The 20997-nt window shown below is 33.2% G+C and overlaps 1 protein-coding gene across 1 annotated transcript in view; it reads right to left on the reverse strand.

The window, feature by feature from the left end:
* The window catches only part of LOC113519720 (zinc finger protein 541), a 344226-nt gene that overhangs the window by 23441 nt on the left and 299788 nt on the right, over window positions 1-20997 (reverse strand). Inside the window, exons 6-9 of the mRNA XM_026904897.3 lie at window positions 14896-15014; window positions 12871-13004; window positions 11245-11351; window positions 7891-8058 (exon numbers count right to left, since the gene is read on the reverse strand). Of these exons, the coding sequence (XP_026760698.1) occupies window positions 7891-8058; window positions 11245-11351; window positions 12871-13004; window positions 14896-15014 (528 nt within the window). The remainder of the gene's footprint in view (window positions 1-7890; window positions 8059-11244; window positions 11352-12870; window positions 13005-14895; window positions 15015-20997) is intronic.

The raw sequence follows: 20997 nt of genomic DNA on the forward strand, positions 1-20997 counted from the left end.
CAAAATCTATCGTCTTGTAGGCGTCTAAGATTTGATACAATCATAAACGTATAAGTAGGCTAGATAATCGTATATATCGTATTACAATTAGATAAGCACAATATCGTGTTAAATTGAGCGCCTTAAGCGTTATACCACATGTGAAACACTAACGTCGTATAATAGATACGAAATCTGAGAACCAAGTGTGATTTGCAACTCCTTGAAACAATATACGCACTGTATATAACACGCACTTACTTAAATACACATAATATAGGATAAGTCTCTTGATTATGTTATTAAGAAGGAACGTATTTGGTAAAATCGTTATAGAAATGCTCTAATTACCTTAATATTTCAGATTGATTCTCGGTTCAGTTGAATATTATTAATAGACATAAATTATTAGTGTTAATGTGCTAAAAACATATATAACACACATAGGTAGTCATTTTATATTGTAGTTTCCCAGCTACTGCATAATGACCGTTTTCTAAAAGGGGAAAGTTCACAAATCGTTTATGTTTTTTTTTTATACTCGTATGCATGTTATACTATCTTTGCCAATTTTGATAATCGATTTTGTAAACAACAGATTTTACTCAGGAGTAATTAGGTAAGTTTCATACTACACAAGTAGCTGATTTTATTTGCGAATTAAAATCTTAGAGAATGTCACAGGCCGTTTGTAAAAAAAATATTGTGTAGTTGGTTGATTCGGCGAAGTTATGGTTCCTATCAATATCTAAAATTACCCCAAGATGGCGTAAACTAACAAAAACTAAAAACAATATGTATTTATAAAATTCCGTTAAAATCGGTTTCATTAAAATATGTGAATTGGCTGTTAGTATGTTTGTATGAGAAAATAAAAATAGTATTTTTTCAATTTTCTCTTTATAGTCTTATTTGGACTTAGACGAATATTTGAAATAAAAATTAGCTTCTTTGATCCATCTGTTCTCGTGTTATGCGCTTAGCAAGATATTTTGCGATTCATTTTTATTTATATCAATAGATATAGAAGATAAAGAATAAATAAGCATATCAACTATTCCATGATGCATTCGAGTCGATTCTAGAATAACAGAGTAGGTAGAGCATCAGAATTACGGCTATAGGCCAGTCACCAATCAAAATAGTGGAAGATTTATTTGTATTGGTATGAACGCGATGCCCCATATGTGCATCTGTGCTTTGTTTATTTGATATTTCCTACTGGGAAATATTAGTCTGCATTGTGTTATAGTATATTACAATTTTAAAATAGAATACATTCAGTAAATAATTATAATTAATTCAAAATAAAGCGTGAAATACTAGAGAAAATATATCGTTACAAGTAACTATAGGTTAATAATAACTTGTAATATTATAAATGCAAACATTTGTAAAGATGTCTGAACCGATTTAAACGAAATTTAGCACGTAAAAAATAATAGGTATTCTAGATTAATATATTAGGATCATTTTTATCATAAGCAGAGCAAAGCCGCGGGATTCTGTTAGTACAATATGTATCTTAAATCGCTCTGTTGCACTACATGCAATTGTTTCATGAAAAATAACCAGCACTTGTATTACGCGTTAGATATTACAACCCCTAGTACCAGAAATGGCGTTCGGAAGAAGATATTGCTCATGTTTATAAATAAAACTGAGAAATATTATTCAGAAAATAGTTTATATTATGTAGATAAGTAGGTATATCATGTTTTAAGTATTCTTCCCGGCGAGTTATTGATCTGTTATTATGAATCTCAAATAAAAATTATACTATATATACGAATATTTACGTTTTCCATAATATGTTAAATTCTATAAATGTGGTAGTTATATCGACCAATAGTCATTTTAAGGCAAATACTAAAATAGAAGTCTATTATTAATATTAGAAATTCCAACGTAAATTCAGCTTGGAACAAAAATTGATACTTCTTACAAAATGAAAAGAATATTTTTCAAATAAATAAAAGTGCGAGTTATAGTTAATTATATTATAGTGTAATTGTATATTAGGTCGTTTATAAATAAACAATAGTATTAAGAAGAGAATAGCCCACTTCTGTCTACATCAAATTAATACGCTCAAATGTATCTCATTACAATTTGGAACGTGTAATACGAACTGGTATTTAACTGGAGCTCACTGAAAACACAACTTTCATAAATAAATGTAATTCAATTCTCACATAATTATGTTCGCAAATTCACCAATACTGATTCAATAATGAAGTGGCACAAAGCGGATTTATGCTCAAAGGCATACCGCTGTCAATATGTTGAACAAAACAAAACTCGCTTGTAATTATGAGGCCGTGTTTGTGTGAGCCGTTATTACATCCTGCAGGTGACGTCAAATCAGGAGCCCGATCAAAGTGAGCGCTTTTAATAAAGCTCGCCGCACATTGTTGTCTATTCAACGTTGGTCCCTCGCAGTTTATTCTCGCCGTGCTTACTCTCATTGTCGGCCGCGTTAAGAGGGCTCTTTCAGCTTTGGTTGTATATATCAATAGACCATGGTCTCCCTGTTATATCAATATTGCGGTGGTATTTCTAAATTCGTTGGCCCATGCATATTTGCATTTCGATGTTACGGCTTATATTTGTTTGAACTCCCTTCTGGAGATGTGGATCGATATAGTTTTGTTTACATATGTGATTGAAGGATGACAAGTTTAAGGTTGTGTATTTATCGATGTTGTGTATTTACAGATATATGTATAAGGAAATATATAACATCTAAAAAATAAATGCTAGCAATTTTGTGACGAAATAAATAATACGATATTAGGTGTTAGCTTAGTATAAGTATGATAGCATCATTTTTTGTATATTATTTCTTGTAAGGTAGAGACCTTGGCTTGTGTAAATTTAAAATGTTAATTATTTTATGAAAATACATTTTTGAAACAAAAATTGTTAAAGTATCAGTTGTTAGATTAATATTTATGCAATAGGCTATTCAGTTATCAGTTAGCCATGTGGTCTCGGTATAGAATTAGCCACTCCTTCTTTTCCTTTGGGTATCGTAAGGAATGTTATGGTAAATATTGTGATCATATAAATCACAGATATATTATAAATAATATATATAAAAATATTGTAAACATACTATGCCAAGCTGCTACTAATACTTACATAAATAATATTAATTTAAATATGTGTAACAAAATGGGTGATAAACGTACTTTGGCAGGTTGGAATAGGCATGTGAGCGAGGCTCATTTGAGTGCCAGGCGACATTTTAGTGAGTGGTTATTCTTTAGAAAACCTTCCAGTGGGCCATTCTATGAACGTATGATCGAGTCACGTAAGATATTTAAGGGTAGACTGAGATGGTGTCAGCGCCATCAGGAACAAATCAGAATGGACCAAATAGCCATGCATCACTCTGGAGGTGACTTTAAGAGATTCTGGAAAGCCACCAACAAGCTGAATGTTAAGCCTGGCACTCCGGTGAGTGTTGATGGCGCTTCCAGGCCTGCACATATTGCTAAAATATTTAAGGAACATTTTACAGTGCACTCGCCTTTGGGACCATCGTCTCGGGGGTCTCTCATCGTCTCAATGTTAGTGGTCAATATACAGTGTCAACGAAAATTGTAACCAAAGACATTGAGTATGCAATTAATAAAATGAAGAAAGGTAAATCACCGGGGCACGACCACCTCAGCATTGAGCACCTGAGACATGCTGGCTCTCATCTTCCACGGGTACTCGCAATGCTATTCAATGTATGTGTGAGTCACTCGTATTTGCCTCCAGATTTGATGTCGACTCTGGTGATACCCATTGTCAAGAGCAAGACGGGAGATATGTCAGATAAATCAAATTATAGACCCATTTCCTTGGCAACTATTATAGCCAAGGTGTTTGATAGTGTGCTGAACTATTACTTACATAATCATATAAACCTTCATGACGGACAGTTTGGTTTTCGGCCCGGATTGTCTACCGAGACTGCTATATTTAGTTTAAAGCACACTGTCAAATATTATACTGACAGACAGACTCCAGTTTATGCCTGTTTTCTAGATCTCTCGAAAGCTTTCGATATGGTGTCGTATGACGTTTTATGGCAGAAATTAAATGATACCGGGCTGCCTCCAGAGTTGATTTCGGTTTTTAAATATTGGTACCTTGAACAGGAGAATCGTGTGAGATGGGCAGATGAGCTCTCGGAGCCATACAGACTGGAGAGTGGGGTGAGACAGGGAGGGTTAAGCTCACCTTTACTTTTTAACCTATACATGGATTCACTGATCGAGCGACTCAGTGGCATGCGCGTTGGCTGTTACGTGGACGGCGTTTGTGTTAATAACCTCAGCTATGCTGATGACATGGTGTTGCTGGCTCCCTCGGTCAGTGCATTAAGAAAACTGCTCGCTGTGTGCGAGTCGTATGCTATTTCACACGGTTTGATATACAATGTAAAGAAAACTGAGTACATGGTCTTTAAGGCGGGTACCAGGTGTCCAACATATATACCTCCTATTATGTTGGATAGTGTTCCAATTAGAAGAGTGCATCAATTTAAATACCTTGGTCACCTGGTGACCACCAGCCTTAGAGACGATGTAGATATGGAGAGGGAGCGTAGGGCTTTGTCGGTCCGAGCCAATATGTTGTCTCGCCGATTTGCGCGATGTACAGATGCAGTAAAAATAACACTATTTAAAGCGTATTGTACATCGTTGTATTCGGCGAGTCAGTGGTTCCAGTATACTCGGGGGGCCTGCAATGCCTTGCGTATCCAATTTAATAATAGTTTCAGGTTACTGTTGCGGCTTCCGCGCTTCTGTAGCGCCTCAGCGATGTTTGCCGACGCTCGCACAGATAGTTTTGACGCAGTCTGGCGAAAAAAGACAGCTTCGTTTTTACGTCGAATACGCGGGAGTAGCAACAGTATCCTGAACATGTTTGTTAATAAATTGGATAGTCCTCTCGTGAAAATGCTCTCCGAGAGGACTAGATCATTATTAGTAATTAAGTATTAACATAGTTTTTAAGTACACTTACTAACAAGAATGGATCCCAGTTGTCTGGAAATAAATAAATAAATAAAAAAAAAAAATAAAAGTAAGAGGCGACTAAGGGAAGTAATTGGTCGTGGGATGGGCAGTAGCATGCCTTTTAAAATGTCACCTGCCAAGCATGGCAACTACTGGCAAAACCCGCCAAAGGGAAGGCCTGTGTTCAATAGTGGACAGTTAAAGCAACGTGTTAGTATTGGAGATGCGCGCATCAGTTATTGTTTGTTTCTTTTAATATTTTCTTAACTTTTCACTTTACAATAACATTAAAACAAAAGACAGTGACAAAGACAGAGACAAAAGACAAGATGTAGTTTGTAATATAATTATCTATAATTATAATGATTAGTAAATACCTAAGTTTCTATTCTTTCATACATATATTTAGAAAAAAAATTGGGCAACTAAATGCGGTGAGAAATTGCTCCACATTTGTTAATAAATCAATTGTGTATTGTGAATTAAGATATAGTGAGTGTATTCAAAACAAGTTGGACGAGATCGAATAGACAGACACCTTTCAATGCGTATCTATTCGGAGGGCGAGGACAAACAGGTGGAACGGTCGGCTCCCACGTTTAGCTCAGTTTTGCGAGTTCAGACCCCTTACTATAAATTAATAGCGATGCTATGCATCGTTTTATTAGTTGATACATCTTTTTATACTTTATCTTTTTAGACTTTATATAGAAATAAAAATATCGCTCTATGAGTTTCTATATAATATATTGGAATTTATATAGAAATCAATTTTGAAATCAAAATTGCTTATAATATTTTATTTAGACTATCAGCAATTATATAAATAAATTCATCCCAATGAATTTACTTTTGTCGTATTAAAGTTAAAAGTAAAAAGATTATTACGACATTAAGGGAGAAAAAGCCTCGAGCGGGCTTTTGCGTTCCTTTTTATATTTATAATATGGATCGGTATCAAATGGCCATCCTTTTGAGAATGTATCTCTCGTAAGCATCGCTTATTAAAAGGTCCGGCCGCGTATCTTGGTACAGGGTCGCATTGCGGCCGCATCTGAATTATTAAACTCTTACAATGGCTGATGAATGGCCGATTTAATTCACTGGACGTTTCGCACTCGAGTCTGGACCCAATCCGCGATGTATCGGTATTAACATAAGAATCCAGGGCGCCCTCGTTCTCACGCTCCCTTCGCATTGTTTTGTTACTAGTATCTTATTCTAGGATTAATAATTCCACAGAATTAAATGCTGGTTCGTAATAATAGTCAATTATTGTCTAGCTGGGAGAGCTTTCCATTTACGGGCTTATATTGCAAGCAAACAGTTCGCCGTAATAGTTTCGTGGCGAAGTTATAACCAGCGTTGCATGTTGTTGAAATATTACACAGGAGCGGCTGTTTTTGTTGGAGCTGTGCTCTCGTGTAGCCACCGTGGTAATAAAAAACATATTAAGGCCACAACCGAATAGGGGTTAAATCGCTTTTAATTAATTTTACAGATTTAAATTGTCTATCTCTCGTTTCGATTTACAGCGATTGTGTAGACCTTTACGGTTATATTACAAAAAATATATACAACTTTGTTTATCTAAAGTGTTCAACAAAACTTTGTTTAAGTGATTAAATATTATTTGGTCAATGTAACATTATTTATTTGTAATATGTGCCAATATCTGTAGACTATTTTAATTAAATTTATTATTTTAAATAGATTATATTTCAATTAACTTTTTTTTTGTGGTTTTGACATAAACAGATGTTAGATACGTTTTTGTAGTCAGATCGAAGTAGTAAAAATATTTTGAACATCTGTCTATCGCAAGTTTAACTTTTTAATGTTTACTCGTGTACGTGTAAATGTATCTCGTATAAGAAAAAAATATTTAAATATCTTTATTGTAGAGTATCATTACGGTTATTACTAGATAGTTTCTCTAATACTGCCATATTTCCTTTATACAACGAGCAATGCAAGGGTTTTTAGCTACGAAACTGTGTGAATTCGTGACCGCTACGCTGTAGAACTATCGGTAGCCTTATATTGAAAAACGAAGTACAGTGTTGTGTTCAACTGTTGATTTATTGAGTGCCATTACAACCAGTATACTAACAATGTTGAATAACAATTTGCGAGCTTTTGAATTTCAATCATGGATAGCACAAAGGCAAGTTTACTATGTTACATTCCCTACAAAAGATCTTGTTTTGTTTTTAGTTGTAAAGGAATTCGACTCGGGATCGAAGTGTTCATTTCCAAATTGCTGTTTATTTTGCACTTAGTAAATTGAGATGCTGCTCTTTAGAGAACAATTGTTTGCTAGTTTGTTAATTATGTATTAACAATGGTGTAAACCGGTTTTCGATAAGAGATTAGAGGAAACATTGTCTACAATTAGTGCTGAAAGTTTTAATAATATTGATCAGTAGGTTAATTATTAATAAAAGATATTAACTGTAAAGATTATCTAAAGAATGTAAAAGTGTAATTAAACTAAAATAAATAAAAATTGTGAAATGAGAGTAAGATTGTAGAATAAAGTTGGAAAGACTAAATTTATGTTAGAACAGCATAAAATATAAAAATATGGTGATTGTAATCGAGCAATAAAAGTATATTAACTTACATGAAAAAATAAATTTCGAGTGTTATATTAGTATATTTATACGGAAAGAGAAGAAAGAATGAGGTTTCACTCAAGTGAAACCTCATTCTTTCTTCTTTTTTTTTTCAAGTATTTATTTCGTTTTTCAAGTATTTTTCAAGTATTAGATCAATCTAATACTTGAAAAATACTTGAAAAACGAAATATCTTACTCGGACACGAAATTAAGAGAATTCTTTGACAACCATTGAAATAAATATCTATTACTTAATTTAATGCATCACTTACCGAATTACTCGATTTGGGCTTGGTGCTACTAGCTTTACTGGACTTAGGCCGAGATGGTGGAGTGGGGGGCGCGGGAGGTGTACACGGCGGGCTGCTATCGCTTCCGCCACCGCTTCCACTACCGCCTGCGCTTGTGCCATTTGATTTCTCAGAACCGGAGTTGCTTGACTGTAATAATATATAGTGATTAGTATTAACCTAGTATTGTTATATTTATGTTATCAGTTTGGTGTTAGGCTCTGGAATATGTAGCGTTTCAAATCGCATTATTATCCCGTGTCACGATATTCGTAAATATTTATCTTTGAAACTGCTTAACCAATTTTAATGAAAATTTGTAATATGTAGTTTGCTGGAGCAAGTTATATTGCGAGTTGGAACTTGCAATATGTAGTATAATATAGTAGGATAGTGTTTATCCTGAAAAAAATGGATGGAGGAATAGCAAAACAACATTTAATAACGAGTCAAGTCATTTATAAATTCTGAGGTATTAAGCAGAGAATTTATAAATAACATGCAATTAGGGATATGAAGCTAATAATATAATATAATATGATATGTAACGGAAAGATATATTATTTATTCACTGTAATTCAAAGACGTAGGTAAGATTGAATTGTAACACAAACCTATCTTATTTACATGTATCTAAAAAATCTCAGTAATGTTCTGAATAAAAGGCAGCTTTTAGAAAAACGGAATGAAACGTCGGTTACGTTAGATAACAATACTTAAAGTTAATTCTGAGCCGAAACAAAATAAAACTTAAAACGAATTCCCTATTAAAACTCCAACGAAAAACATCCCCTGTTGATTCGTCTGAGCAATGTTTGCGGGGGATTGAGTAAAATGAATTGAGATAAACAGGGCCCCTACTCGTTCCCAACTTTTTGGCGAAACCTTTAATGGTGGCGTGAAATGAAAAGAGGATTTTGTGTAATTGGTTAGTTAATAAGGTTGACGCGGTGGGTGCTGAATATTACATGCTCACTCATACATTTGGATTTGAGCCAGATACATTTATCATTCAAGTATAATAAAAACGAATTAAATTAGTACTTTCATAGAGTATTATGGAATTCCAAAATTTACTGTTGAGTAAATAAATTTTGACTTATGGTAGATACTAATAAAGATCATTTTTATAAGTGGGAACACTTGTACAATTTCTACATTTTTTTATTTAAATAGTCTTTTAGTTTCTCATTATAAATAAAAATAAAATCTCTTCTTTAAATCTCTCCTTTTTCTAGCATAAAATAATCCGATCTGTTTCGTATCAAGGCCCGCTATGGATAATGTTGTCACTTATAAACATAAGTTACAAATTTCACGAAATTGCGAACAATAAAATTGCTTTCTAGTTTACACTATATTTTCGAGTATCAGTAGTAAACCTGGCATCGTTTTATATCAAGCGAATCTGGTTGTTTATACCATATTACGTTAAGAAATAGTTTTCTGGAAAGACGATGTTATATTTTATACATCTAAATTGTTAATTAAATGCCATGACCTTTCAGTAGGAACTTTATTTTAAACTAGAAACAAAGAAAAAAAAAGTAAGACAGGACGCTTAATGTAAGATGAATTCGTGTACTTTATATAATTTTCCTATCAATTACAAGTTTTATATATAATATAGTCTACAAATATTTGATAAAGTCAGTTTAAAAATAATTTTTAGGCTTCATAAAACAAAACTTTGCGTTAATCGATTTAATAAGGCGAATAATTATAGACTTATTGATGAACTAACAACACTAATAATTTATATGGATGGTAAACTATATACAGGAGTAAATACAATCAATTAAAAAAAAATATCAAATGAATTTACAAAAATAAACAGTTCATTTGAGATTTTCTCCTTTTTTGACAAAATTTAATAATGATTACTAATAGGTATGAGATATAAGAATGTCATTAGGACATTTGTTTTCTTTTTAAACTTTACGAGGATAGAGTAGTTGCAATGGATTAGAGTAGCTAAAAGCCCAGAGTACAGGTTATTACAATAAAATTATTAGAATATTAATTTAAAAAAATGTACGACATTAATTAGGCACTTCAGAAATGTTTGGGATTTTAGATTGTCAGTGAAGTTACTTAAACAACGTGAATAATTTATTTGTTTTGATGTGAAATAATTATTTAGGGGATTGCATAAAGAATGTGAGCGAACAATGGAAAATTCGAAGGGATCAATAAACTAGGAAGTTTGTATAGTTCGATTGACAACATAGAGTTCTTTTTGCGGGAACTAAGCATTAGACATACATACTTGATACAAATTAGTTTTACTAGTAGATTAAGTAACGAATCAATATACAACAACCAACACTGTATAGTACGTTTTTGACGATAACAATCGTATTCATTTTCCTAATTAATACTTGATTAATTATACACACAGAGACCGGAATATTTTCATTACATTTAGCTTGTTATTCTACTAATATTACAATCGTGAAAGTTCACAAAAATTTTGAGTGATTATCAAATAGCTTTATTATTACAGATATACCATATCATGATTTAATTATTGAGTATTTTTAGTCTTAATACATGCGAGCAAACAACACATATAATATAAAATGTAATGAGGAAGATATATATGTATTGATAAGCGTAAGATGGAGTCACTCTCATTAGATATAGTAGCAAACATTCTAAAGGTTGCAGTATGTACAGTCAGCATTGAAATTCGACGAACACGTACTGATTTAGAAAATCCGTTAACACTGTTGGTATAGTTCAAATAATTTCAACTAATTCTAATAATTTATAATACTAACTTAGCATCAGAATTGAATGAACATTGCATAAGATCGAAATTAATTGAATATATACAAAAGAATATGTATGATATGGAATTTTGAAAATTTTGAAGTGTACTTTTGATGCTGACTGTATCTATATCGACGGGTGCAGGTGTCTTCGGAACATTGTTTACGAGTAGCTATGAAAATGGAACGACGAAATAAGAAGAAAGAAAAATGAAATACACCAACTAAGTTAACTTTAGTTTAGTAAAGCAGTTTTATGCAACTCGTATAGGTAGATACGGTTGCATTATCAACATCAATATCAGAAAAGCTGCAAACAAATTTATAGGTATGTAGATACAATCAATTATTACCAATCAAATGAGAAAGAAGAATACATTGCTGTCTCGTTCTACGTCTACGATAGTGATAACGTATCTATCACATATGAATCTATCTATATATGCCACTTATTTTCGGGCAAGTATGTTCTGCGATCTTCATTTATTAATTTATAATATTAATTAATATATTTCACCATCTGATTATTTACATTGTAATTTTTTTAGTAGCCAAAACTTACTTCAGAATGTGGAGGGTTGCTGCGTGCTGGTGAAGTCGGCGAGGCGACACGATGTGAGTTTGAGTCGCGGTCGGTACTGCTGGTACCATTCGTTGTGTTGCTTGTACCTATAGATGACATATATTTAATTATAATATATGTAGTTATATGTATTTCTAGCATTGGGATGATCCCACTCAATCTGGGACGACCCATGGGTCTTAATAATCATGCGAGTCAAGTGCTGATTGATGGATTGTGTGATTAGGGGCTAAAATACTCTCAAAGCTTTCAACTCAGAGACGCACGGACTCTGATTTGGCTTAATAATTATTAAGTAGGAACCTTTTTCTTGCTTTGAGGAGAAACAAAGGTGATCGATGACGGAAGATCTTTAAGAAAACAATTTAACATATTATGGAAAGACATGTTTTTATTCAAGTGAGCATGTCAAACAAGCTGACGATCCACCAGCTGGAAAGTGTTAACATGTTCACAGTATGTTCTCTATTTTTATTTGATTGATTAAGATGATATACTTTTTAATTTCATTGCCCACTCTTTAAATCGAATCTCATCTATTTCAAGGCACAAATATGATGACACAAATTTTATACAGAATTTTGCAAAATCCTCTGTTAAACATTACACGTAGACCTTGGAATTTTTCAAAGCCAAAAGATTAATAAAATCTCAGATTATTTACTCGTACTTTTCATTTATTTCGTGTAACACGAAATATATTAATGGTCACTTAAGCAACTAATATATTTTGATTAAATTGGTTTACTACGTAGTTATGATAATGGACTCTCTCAAAGGCTCGCTCCGATAACGTTAATGGTACAATCGCTTTTGTGTAAGGCGCCGTTACAGGTGCTTGCATATCGATTATCTATACCTTCCATTTACTTCCAGGACAGAGATTAACATTGTCTACAGTAGTCTAGTCTACACATATTACAGGTGTTGCTGCAACTATCTACAAGTTTGATTGTAAAGACCAGTGGTCATGTATTATTCATGCCATCAATAAAAAATTGTTTACGTAACAATTTTTCTTGTTACCATTATTTGTGTCTTAACATAATAATATTTTTCGCCATGTGGTTTAGGCATAGAATAGACCACCCCTTCTTTTCCTGTGCATATCGTAAGAGGCGACTAAGGAAAGGTGAGGGATGGGCAGTAGCGTCCCTTTAAAACATCTCTAAAGCCTAACCAGCCGTTGTCAACCTGCCAGCCAAGTGTGGCAACTACTGGCAAAACCCCCCTAAGGAGGAGGCTTATGTTCAGCAGTGGACAGTTAACTGCTAATATGGTGATGATAATACTGTTTTCGGAATATTTTTAGAATGGAGAGTCCAAGGTTGTGTCTGAAGTCTGAAGGTGTTCATTATTTAGTTTTTCATAACACAGGATATCCTATCTGCAGGGGTAGCCAATTAGGATTTTTGTATAGTTCTTATGTTTTTTAATCAAAGTTTTTAAAAAAATGATTGACTTGTCTTTGCAAGTTGAGAACGCTTATTAATCATTTTGAGTCGAGTTGTTCAGAGGCCTTCATGTATGATGAAGGTAATATAGAATTTTTTTACATCTTTTTCATACAAGTAGTACTAATAGAGTAGTTAGGTGGTAAATTACCAGTGTCGGCTGAGGGTTGATGATGATTTTCTGTATGCCGCCTTAGTGACCGCGCATCGCAATACGACTTCCCGCAGCCATCTGCTTTGCACTCGTATGGTTTCTTGTTGCGGTGGGTGAGCATGTGTCCGTTGCTGAAATACAATACAAATTTCAATAATTAAGGTAAAATTAATATGTCACATTGCCAAGTTGCCATATAGTCCTAGTAGTAGTCATAGAATGGGACACTCCTTCCTTTCTCGTTGGTGTCGTAAGATGCGACTTAGAAAACTTAATGGTCGAGGTATGAATAACAGTGTTTCTTTTAAAACACCATCAAAAGTCTAACTACGGTTGTCAATCGGTTGCCAAGCGCGACAACTTTTTTTGTTTATACAACTTAGAATGGCAAACAAGCTGACGGCCCACCTGATGGAAAGTGGTAACCGTCTCCTATAGACATGAGCAAGTACCATGGACATAACAGAGTATACTGTTTCGCCTATGATACCCCCCATGCGTTGCCATTCCTGAGGACTCAGGTGTTAATCCTCTGTACCGAGTAAATTCACGCCATATCCCACCCTTCAAACCGAAACACAGCCATGCAAACACAACTGCTTTACGGTTGAAACACGAATGGGACAGAGGTATCCAAGCAATCGACTTTTGTACAAAGTCTCCCTCTGGTAAACTACTTGCGAAAATTCCCTTACGGGGTTGCCTGTGTTCAGCAGTGGACAGTTAACGGTTAATATAATGATAATAAACTATGATAAAAGAAGGATATATACTTAGATTGTTACATAAGCTTATTGCAAAATATCTTCATAGTATAGAAGTTGCTTAGAATGACAGCTACGTTATAGGCCTTTACTAACCTATTTATCAAACAACGGCTGTTATAAACATTATTATTTATTCAAGGGCCATTAAAACAATTAGGTTGTATTCATGCTGCTTAAATAGAGTCTTGGTTAATTTTTTTAAATAAATATACTCAATAAATAGTAATATGCAATAAGTAAAGTGGATATAACTTATTTGTTACTATCAAAAGATATGTCTAAAGTCATTACTGTTGGCACCGTTTTCGCAGTTTCACACAGGCGCGCCACAAACTTTATGTCCTAATAGAATGAAGCAGTAAATTCTAGCAGTCACTAGAATTTGCATTTTACTAAGTGTGCTTTTATTAAAATTTCGGCTTTAAAAGAATGCGAGGTTTAGCATAGAGGTGTAAGTAGGTCACTAGTGCTACATGACCGCTGTCAAGTCAATACATATGAGCATTATGAACACGATGTACTCATTATTATTCATGTGGAGTGTAAGCTACAGCGATTAAAGCGACACCTTGTGCACTGAACGTGTGTTGTAGTCGTGACGGCAAAGACTAAATAATCACTGCGGTACTACCACTACCCTTTTCACAGTTACGATCACATTAAAATTAACAGTTTGACCCCTGGCTCGAAATGCAGGCATGGACGTCTATTGTTGTTCTTCGGGGCACCTATTATTATTTAAAATTATGGGGTCGGGTCTTTCATGTCTATATTTCACTAGTTGTATTTCTGCCTACATGTACTTAATATGCTTATGATATACACTTCTGCTTCATTTATAATAATATGTCGTGTGGTCCCAGCATAGAATGGGCCAACCCTTCTTTTCTCGTGGGCGTTGTAAGAGTGGGCTTAGGAAAATTAATGGTCGAGGAATGGGCACCAGCGTCCCTTTTAAAACGTCATCAAAGCTTAACTGCGGTTGTCAACTTGCCTGCCAAGCGTGGCAACTACTGGCTCCCCTTCCCTTATGGGGCAGGCGTTTGTTCAGTACTGGATAGTTAAAGACTGATATGATGATGTTAACATATAATAATGAAATGTAATATTTTTAGTAACTTTAAATTGAAACAAAAGATACTAAAGTTATATTTTATATTCAAACTATTTCCGGAGATAAAAAAGTATGCATCAAAAGAAGCATTTCCCTCAAAACATCATGTACTGGGAATTGTTTGCAGAGAGCTTTACTCACAGATGGTCCTGCCTCTTGAACGCTTTGGCGCATGTGATGCATACATATTTGCGTTCGTCGCTGTGTGTTAGCTTATGTTTTGCCAGTGCCGACGCGTTGCCGAAGATCTTGTTGCACACCTGAGACAAAGAACAAATAGGGTTAGATACATTAAATTTTAAAAAGATAGCTACCTACTATGCTATTTTACTATCCATTTCAGAATTTTGTGATCGGACGACAGTTTTTTACTTCACCTTTTGTTATTTGTTTTTGTTAAAATAACTTATATGAATTTTAATTTTTGATCTTTATGTATACACGTTCTTATAAATGCATTAAAAATGTTATTAAAGTTTAGCAGTTTACAGCAGTAAGAATATACGATTTTTGTATATCCTTGTACTATTAGTACATGTACGGATAAGCGACCTTGATAAGATCCGGTGACCTTAATTGGATTTAACAAGCCTGCCGTCCAATCGGCAAAGGGTTGTGGCTAAATTGTGTAATAATTAAAATGAGGCGAACTCAATATTCAACTGTAATAACGAAACAATGGAAGGAGGCAAGGGGTCCCTGGGCGGGTGTTGACCCTAATCCTCTGTTTGTTCCTCATCTAATTAGGGACCTTTTCGTCTCCTTATCCTGTTTTTATTTCGGATCTACACGGCTCTCTCAGGGGTGTACTTATCGATGAGCGGCCGTTGTTTCATAGCTAACGTAGTTGATATACAATGCTTAAAGTGGATACATTTATTACCAATTATAGTAACTATACACCTATTTTTTTAGTATTATTATTTAGTGGTATTGCTATTTTTGTTTAATACATTTCCTAAAATAAAAAGGATTTAAGAAAAAGTACTGTAAGTGGATTAAGTACTGTCATCAATACCTGGCTAGCTTATTATTATATATACTGCCAGACTGAATTCTGGTTATTTATTGTAAATATAGATATAAATATAGATTAATGAAATAATGTAGATATTTTTATGTAATTAATATTTCATACTAATTCACGTACTAATTTTTTTAATGATAATTTAGATTTTAAATTAAATTAGACAGAAATATAAAAATCTTGGTATAGCATAGCAAATAATTATTTACATGGTAAACGTAATACTACTTGATAAAATATTATAGATAATTTCACTTTTTATTCCAATATACCGGAATATTGCTGCTTTACTAGTAATTAGCTAAAACATAAATAAACTAGTAGGAATTAACATTTGCACAAGTAAAGTAATATGAGTATGTATGTATATATGTTCGATACGTCGACGATCGTTGACCCTGATCCGTAAGACGTCTGAATATTTTACGAGTGTTCCCGTGGGTTCATGCCTACTCGTGCCAACATCGCGCATGCAATGAAAGTTCTTCACTTTACAGTACGATAACTACAAAAATAATAATGTATGAATGTTTATAATTACATATACATACCAGAGGGAGACTTTGTACAAAAGTCGATTGCTTGGGTACCTCTGTCTCATTCGTGTTTCAATCGTGAAGCAGTTGTGTTTGCATGGCTGTGTTTCGGTTTGAAGGGTGGGATATGGCGTAAATTTACTGGGTACAGAGAAATAACACCTGAGTCCTCAGGAATGGCAACGCATGATGGGTATCATGGGCGAAACAGTATACTCTGTTATGTCCATGGTACTGCTCATGCCTATAGGCGACGGTTACCACTTTCCATCAGGTGGGCCGTCAGCTTGTTTGCCATTCTAAGTTGTATAAAAAAAAAAACTTGAGCATTATTTCAAAGGTCGTTTTCTAGCTATCTCTCTAGTCCAAATCGGTTTATGAATCTATAAAAGTGTATTAAAATCATATTTATAAACAAGAAAAGTGAGACATCCATATACAGTCTTCTTTTGTTATTTTTTGAGCCGTTATTTTACACTTTTAAGTTATCGTATTACAGACATATAAAATTACCATCGTAAAAAAATATTGTAGCGTATTATTATTTAAATCCTTTCAATCGTTTAAACGTGGTCGAGTATAACAAATATGTATGTATATCTAATTGTACAAATTTTGACATTTATTAAATACTACTGTAAGACCAATAGGGTTTTAACGAAACACATATGGTGATTAAAATTTATGGTTTTTAATTATTACATACATGCATACGAGTACATATCTGTCTCCTATAAGGGTAGGCAGAAACAATAGAACGCTAAATGCTTCGTTTCAAACAAACCTCTTTCGCTTCTTTCATATTCATCAATCGCCGGTTACGGGTACTTTTAATTTGGCCCTTCTTTAGTTATGTTTTTAATTATTGTACATAAAAATAGTAGTAAAATGAAGTATAATGTTACGCCTGTATAATAGTTTATTAGAACACTCTAATGTACCATGGTACACTATAATTTCAATATTACGATATATTTCCCAAACTTCAAATTTATTTTTCACCTGATTTTCTAACATAAACACAAAAATAATAATATACAAGGGAGATAAGTACGCCCTTAACCATAGTAGTAAAATTACAATGTACGGCGGCATAACATTTTAGTTTTAAGACAAAGCATGACATCTATATATTTGTAGCTTGGAATCATAATGTATTATTATATGATAAAATAAAAATGAAATAAATGATGTCTATTACGGTGAATCGTCAGCTTTTTTGCTTTTCCAAATTGCTTACAAAATGAAAATATAAACAGAAAGGTATATATATATATATATATATATATATATATATATATATATATATATATATATATATATATATATATATATATATGCTTTTGTTTATGATGCTTGTAACTTTTTTACATAAATAGTTTTTACGTTAAAAAAAGTAGTCTTTTTGAATGAAAAGCCCTATTCATTAGATGTGTTAATCGTTCAATAAAATAAGCGAAAGGTTCGATATCTTTCATCAAAGTACTTATATTATATTAGTTTTAAAAAGTTTTTTCATAATTTTGAAATAGTATAAGTTATAATCTGTATATTTATTATAATCTTTACTTAATTAAATTAAATTATATTTATTGATGTTTACAATGCAAGGTTAACAAATTGTGTATAGATACATTTTTGTATTGTTTATTATTTTATGGCATGCTCGTTTCTGTTTGCAAACTGTTATTGTAATAAATAAATGAATGAATTCAGGATAATTTATATACTGATTCACGAGAGCGAAACTGTGGGATATAGCTAGTATTACAAATGCGAAAGTAAGTTTGTTATCTTTTAACGTTTTAATGGCTCAACCACTCGTTATGAAATTTGGTTATCATGTATTTGGGATTAAGAAGGACATATGTAGGTTATTTTTTACTCCAATCAATCAATATATCAAGGTTCTATGGATGAAGTCTCAGGTATACTCGTAAACTAGTATTTATATGACTTTATAGTAAGTAGATTGGTAAGCATAGTATATACATATAAATAAGTATATATAAGTAGGTAGGCATAGTAAGTAAATTACTAAATCTATACCAATCGAACCGTTGAAGGGTCATAACGTAACACAATCGTCCTTTTACCAAGTCCGACATTGTAGCGGCCGACGGAGCGCCTCGAGGGATTTGTTTTAGGAGCCCGATATTGTATTAGCCACAACTCGACTTAACAGACTTCTGAAGCGTGATGACTGAGCTATTTCTATCAATTTTATATGTAGTTATTTCGATAGTGAAGTACCTATTTTATATATACGTATATATATACAAAATATTCCAATTTAGTGCACGAGTAATGCACTAAATTCAATAATTACATGACGGCTATTATTTTTATTATATCGATACAATATATGTTAATTCTTTCATTTTCAATATTGTTTTCCTCGTGTACTATAAGTACTTTCAAGGTAGAGAGCGACCATAAAATGCTATTGTATCATATATTTCGATTATGTTGTAAGTACTTGAAATTTTCAAGTATAACATTAATAATATTATGCGTAAACAGCAACGAAATATGTAAACAGGCTTTTACTCTCCTTTTTTATCCCTTTGGGGATCCAATATCGAAAAATCCATTTGTACTGGGAGCTTGCGTCACAAAAGGAGCTTATGGTCTAAATTTCATTTTTTTATAATTTCTGCTCGGGGGATTTTAGTGAGTGAAAACTGCTTTTGTTCCATGCATATTATAGTATCTATCTACGTCATTGTTGGCATAAATTTTATCAATAGTATTGTAGTAAAAAAATACATATATATTTGGTTTGTTGATTACTTCAAATTCACATTAAAACTGTTTAATGAATTGGAATTGTTATAACTGAATTACTTAGTTGTTAAAAAAATTATGTATATTATAGTTAACAAAATGATATAACATATACTATAATATAATGGCCGTGTGGTCCAGGCATAGAATAGGCCACCCTTTCCTTTCCCCTGGGTATCGTAAGAGACGACTAACGGAAGGCGAGGGATGGGCAGCAGCGTCCTTCTTAAAACATTTCTAAAGTCTAACTACGGTTGTCAATCCGCTTGCCAAGCGAGGCAACTTCTGACAAAACCTCCCAAGGGGGAGGTTTATGTTCAGCAGTGGATAGTAAAAGGCTGATATGATGATGATGATGATGATGAAAATGATATGTTGTTTTATAATGCAGTTTAACAATGTAAAAGTGCATAAAAAGTTGATATCCAACGGAGCTAAACAACCGTCCCCAAAGAGAGTAGTTTTCCTTTCATTATAAATCGATCTCGTGACCGTACTATGTTCCAAGCTTCCCACTCTGGTCAAATGAACCGACTTTGATGAAAGTTGCTATTTCATTAATACTATGGGATTTTGTTTGGTTCGTTATACTCGTACCTACCTATTTCGTTATGTAAAATGAAAAAGTATTTAATATTGGTCCAAGATACATTCAAATTACGTTTTATTTTAATTATTTATTTATTTATTTTTTATTGACTATATTACATAAAATGTCTGGTACAAAATGCGGACTTAATGCTATAAAGCATTCTCTTCTAGTCAACCTTTGGCAAAATAGAGATGTAATGATGCGCTGAAAACAATTCATATTGACTTATAAATAATAACACATACAATGGAGACCTACTGCACATTATGATCATATTACTTATATATACAAATATATAACATAAAAACATATATACAAATATAAATATATATACATACACCAATAAACAACGACAGAGATCAAAGGTAATGATGATAATATATATATGTATATATATAAAATACTTTTGTGTATGAATTTCGGGCATCCTCTGTTATATACAAAATTTCACGTTTTGATGAATTCGGAACTGTTTCAGATATTCACAGAATATAAAAGACATGAAAAAATATGTAATGTCTTCCTGTTGAAGCAATGGGAATATCTCTGGGGCGGATCTATGTTTATGGGATGGAATATGGTTTTATTGGGAAATAAAATGGGGCCTACGAGTCTGTGTTATAACTATCGATGCTTCGCCCAATATGAATCGGGATTTCGATATAAATTGGAAGAATTAATGGCATTTTTACGATCTCTAGGCTACGCGATATTTAGCATTGACTGGATTGTTTATTTTTTGATTATCTATAAACACATAGATAAAATATGCAAATTGAGTATTTTATACTTAGGAGAAATATAAATTAAGCTGGAAATGACTCAGTCGTACTATCGATTGGGTTTTTAAATTTACTTAAAACAGTTTATTAGTCATTACAATGGCTTAGCTTTGTATCTTCTACACGCTCTTGATATTCTGCAGAAACGAGTTGTCCGTATCGTGGGAGATGCTGTGGTGAGCAAAACTTTAGAACCTCTATAATTACGTACAGATGTGGCCTCTTTCAGTGTTTTTTACCGTCTGTTCTATTGTAAGTGTTTTGAAGAACTTCATTCCTTTATTCCACCTTACCCTATTCGATATGGCACAGCGACGATGGACCAGCGACTACATTCATACACGGTAGACCGCCCGCGCTCGCGTACAGGTAAGTTTGCTAACTCTTATGTGAATCATACCGTAAATACGTGGAATGGCCTTTCCCGTAACCTGTTTCCTTCATCCTTTAACCTCCGATCTAGGGGTGAGTAATATATAGTAATATGTGTATATTTTAGTTACAATATTTATGTACTAG

Source organism: Galleria mellonella, unplaced genomic scaffold, assembly GCF_026898425.1.
Source record: "Galleria mellonella isolate WM207_F2 unplaced genomic scaffold, CSIRO_AGI_GalMel_v1 utg65, whole genome shotgun sequence".
NCBI classification, from domain to species: Eukaryota; Metazoa; Arthropoda; class Insecta; order Lepidoptera; family Pyralidae; genus Galleria; species Galleria mellonella.